The 2880-nt window shown below is 61.1% G+C and overlaps 1 protein-coding gene across 1 annotated transcript in view; it reads right to left on the reverse strand.

The window, feature by feature from the left end:
• LHX3 (LIM homeobox 3) overlaps nucleotides 1-2850 on the reverse strand; it is a gene marked incomplete at its 5' end in the record, with an annotated part of 5239 nt that extends 2389 nt beyond the window's left edge. Inside the window, 3 exons of the mRNA XM_021718853.1 lie at nucleotides 80-363; nucleotides 1054-1225; nucleotides 2669-2850. Coding sequence (XP_021574528.1) covers nucleotides 80-363; nucleotides 1054-1225; nucleotides 2669-2850 — 638 coding nt within the window. The remainder of the gene's footprint in view (nucleotides 1-79; nucleotides 364-1053; nucleotides 1226-2668) is intronic.
• Between the last annotated feature and the right edge of the window lie 30 nt (nucleotides 2851-2880).

Here is a 2880-nt window from a genome sequence, read left to right on the forward strand (position 1 = left end):
TGACGCCCTCCCCTCAAGCCCCTTGGCGAGCCCTCCTGGGAGGGGCGCTGGAGGTGCGGCTTCCCTGAAGCCTGACTACCAGGTCTGGGACTGGCCCCCGGGAAAGGTGGGAGTCTCCCCGCGGAGGCAGGCCCGGGTGACCGTCGTGCTCGGCACTGACCCCGCTGCTTGGCCGTCTCGTAGTCCGCCTTGCACACCAGCCGGCTGTCCTCCATGAGGTAGAACTCGTCGCCCGTAGCCAGCTGTCGCTTGCACACGACACAGGCGAAGCAGTGCAGGTGGTACACGAAGTCCTGCGCCCGGCGCACCACCTGCGTGGGCGGGATGCCCAGCTGGCACGCGGCGCACTTGGTCCCGAAGCGCCTGCAGACATAAGGCGCGGCTCAGCGTTTCGCCCGGAGCGGGTCGAGAGCCGCGGCGCCAAGCCTGGCGGGCAGCGGGGGAGGTGGGCCTGGGAGGAGGGCTTGGACGGCCCCGCCCCTGGGTCACCAGTCTGGCCGTCCCCTCCTACTGAGAAGGGAACCTCAGCCTCCCTCTGGAGGGCCCCAGGGTACACAGCGCTCTTCCGGCCGTCCTGCGCTGGATCCGGGAAGGCGGATCCGGAGGGAAAACCCCACCAAGGATGGCTCCCTGGGACCCCCAGACCTAGCCGGGAAGGCTGGTGGGTCAGACCCATCCCACCCCCTGCTCCAGCATCAGGGACAAAACACCAAATCAAGAGGGAGTAAGTCCAATAAAATCCTACAAATTTGGGTTTATCTTTTTTTTTTAAACGACCGCTTCCATTATTTAGGAAATATATTACTTTTTTTTCAAATAATATTTGCTGATGTCTTAGCTGGGAGCAGTCACCCAGGGAGCGTCTATGGAGAGGCTCTCCCAGGGTGCCCTGCCGGGGTGATACCGGGAGACACAGGTCTCCAGGGCCTGGGACTTGGTTATTTGGGGAGGCTGGGGAAGTGTGAGGGGAGCTGCACTCCTGGCCTCCCTGAGCCTCAGCCCTTTCCCTCTCACTCCCTCCTTCCCTCCCTGGCCTGCTGGGGTGGCGCTCACTTGAAGAAGTCGTCCTTGCAGTAGACACTCTCCCCGCGGCTGAAGCAGCGCTCGGCCAGCGGCGTGTGGCAGTCGCTGCACTTGAGACACTTGCTGTGCCAGTGTCGGTCCAGGGCTTTGAGGATGAAGCGGTCCAGGATGTGCTGGTCGCAGCCGGCGCACAGCGGGATCTCTGGGCATGAGGAACCACCGGGTCAGAACATCATCTCCCCACTCCAGCCGGAGCCAGCCTGCCCTCCTGGCCCCAGGACCCCAGCTGCTGAGGGACCCCCCTCTTTCCCTGCACCAGCCTGAGTGGCTCCCCAGATTCGGAGATTGCATGGGCACCGCATCCTATGACCTGCAGCAGCTCGGGGAAACTTGACATTGGCTTAGAAATGTGTCTGTGCGGCTGGGCATGGTGGTTCAGGCCTGTAATCCCAACATTCTGAGGAGCTGAGGTGGGAGGATCACTTGAGCCCCGAGCTCAAGACTAGCCTGGGCAACACAGTGAGATTCGTTTCTATGAAAAAATAAAAAAAATTAGCCGCGTGTAGTCGTGCATGCCTGTAGTCCCAGCTACTTGGGAGGCTGAGGCGGGAGGATCGCTTGAGTGCAGGAGTTCAAGAACAACCTGGGCAACATAGTGAGATTCTGTTTGTACAAAATATCAAAAAATTAGCTGGGTTTGGTGGCGCCTGTAGTCCCAGCTACTTGGGTGACTGTGGTGAGAGGATCACCGGAGCCCAGGAGGGGAAGCCTGTGGTGATCTGTGATCATGTGACTACACTCCAGCCTGATGAGGGAGTGAGACCCCGACTCAAAAAAAAAAGAAAGAGAGAAAGAGAGAGAGAGAGAGAGAAAGAGAAAAGAAAGAAGAAAGAGAGAAAGAGAGAGGTGTTTGTGAGCAGACAGCAGCCCGGGCCCCTCCAGGAGGCTGATCACATCAATTAAATGTTCCAGAATGCCAAGAATTGCTAAGAAATGTTCCAGATGCCAAGTAGGGTACACTGTGAGCCCAAATGGAAACCGCATCCATGGTGGTTTGCTCTTGAGAGCCGGGTAGAGAGCAGAGAAGCAGGTCCTCACCATTACTGGGACACGGGGCACCCAGCCTGGACCTGCTACACAACTTGCACCATCGGGCGTCATGGCTGCCTTTCCTAGAGACTCCTTGAGTGTGACTGCCCAGCCAGTGGCCCTGTGTGCAGCCTCCAGGGTAGAAATCAATGCCCGCCCATCTCTGAGTGGCTTAGGAGTATTTATGAGTGGCCCAGACCAGTGAACTCGGCTGTCCTGGTGCTCGGGCACAGGTGAGGACACACCCTTGTGGTGGCCAGAACACCCGGGCCCTGGCCGCTCTGCCCGGGCACTTCGGCGCTCTAGGGGACCCAGGCTGGGGAGTGCGAGGGTGCCCCGCGGGGGCCGGGAGCCTGTGTGTGGCTTTCCCAGGGCTGGCGGGTTGAGGAGTCCCTGTTCATTTAGAGCGGGTCAGAGCCCAGGGAAGGCTCTGGGACCCTCTCAAACATTGCGCCCACCGACCTGAGCTCAGCTCCCCAGCAGCGGGCCCCACAGGCTCCAGACTGGCTCCCGGCGGGTGGGAGGAACTGGGAAGGGTCTCCCTTGGCCCCTGGACCGGAAAACGGGGCTCCAGCTCCCCCCAGGGACAAGAAGCCCGCGATGGACTCCGCCCCGCGTCTGGCAAAGCCGCTATCCCTCACGACCCGCCGCGGGCCTGGAGTCCTTGTGGACGGCGAACGCAGCGCAGAGAGGACACCGGCATGAGGACACAGCGCCGGGGGGCCGGACGGGTCCGCGCTGCGCGAATTCAGCACCGCGGGCCGGACA

This window comes from Carlito syrichta, unplaced genomic scaffold (assembly GCF_000164805.1).
Source record: "Carlito syrichta isolate Samal-C Ts95f unplaced genomic scaffold, Tarsius_syrichta-2.0.1 Scaffold313900, whole genome shotgun sequence".
Taxonomy (NCBI): Eukaryota; Metazoa; Chordata; class Mammalia; order Primates; family Tarsiidae; genus Carlito; species Carlito syrichta.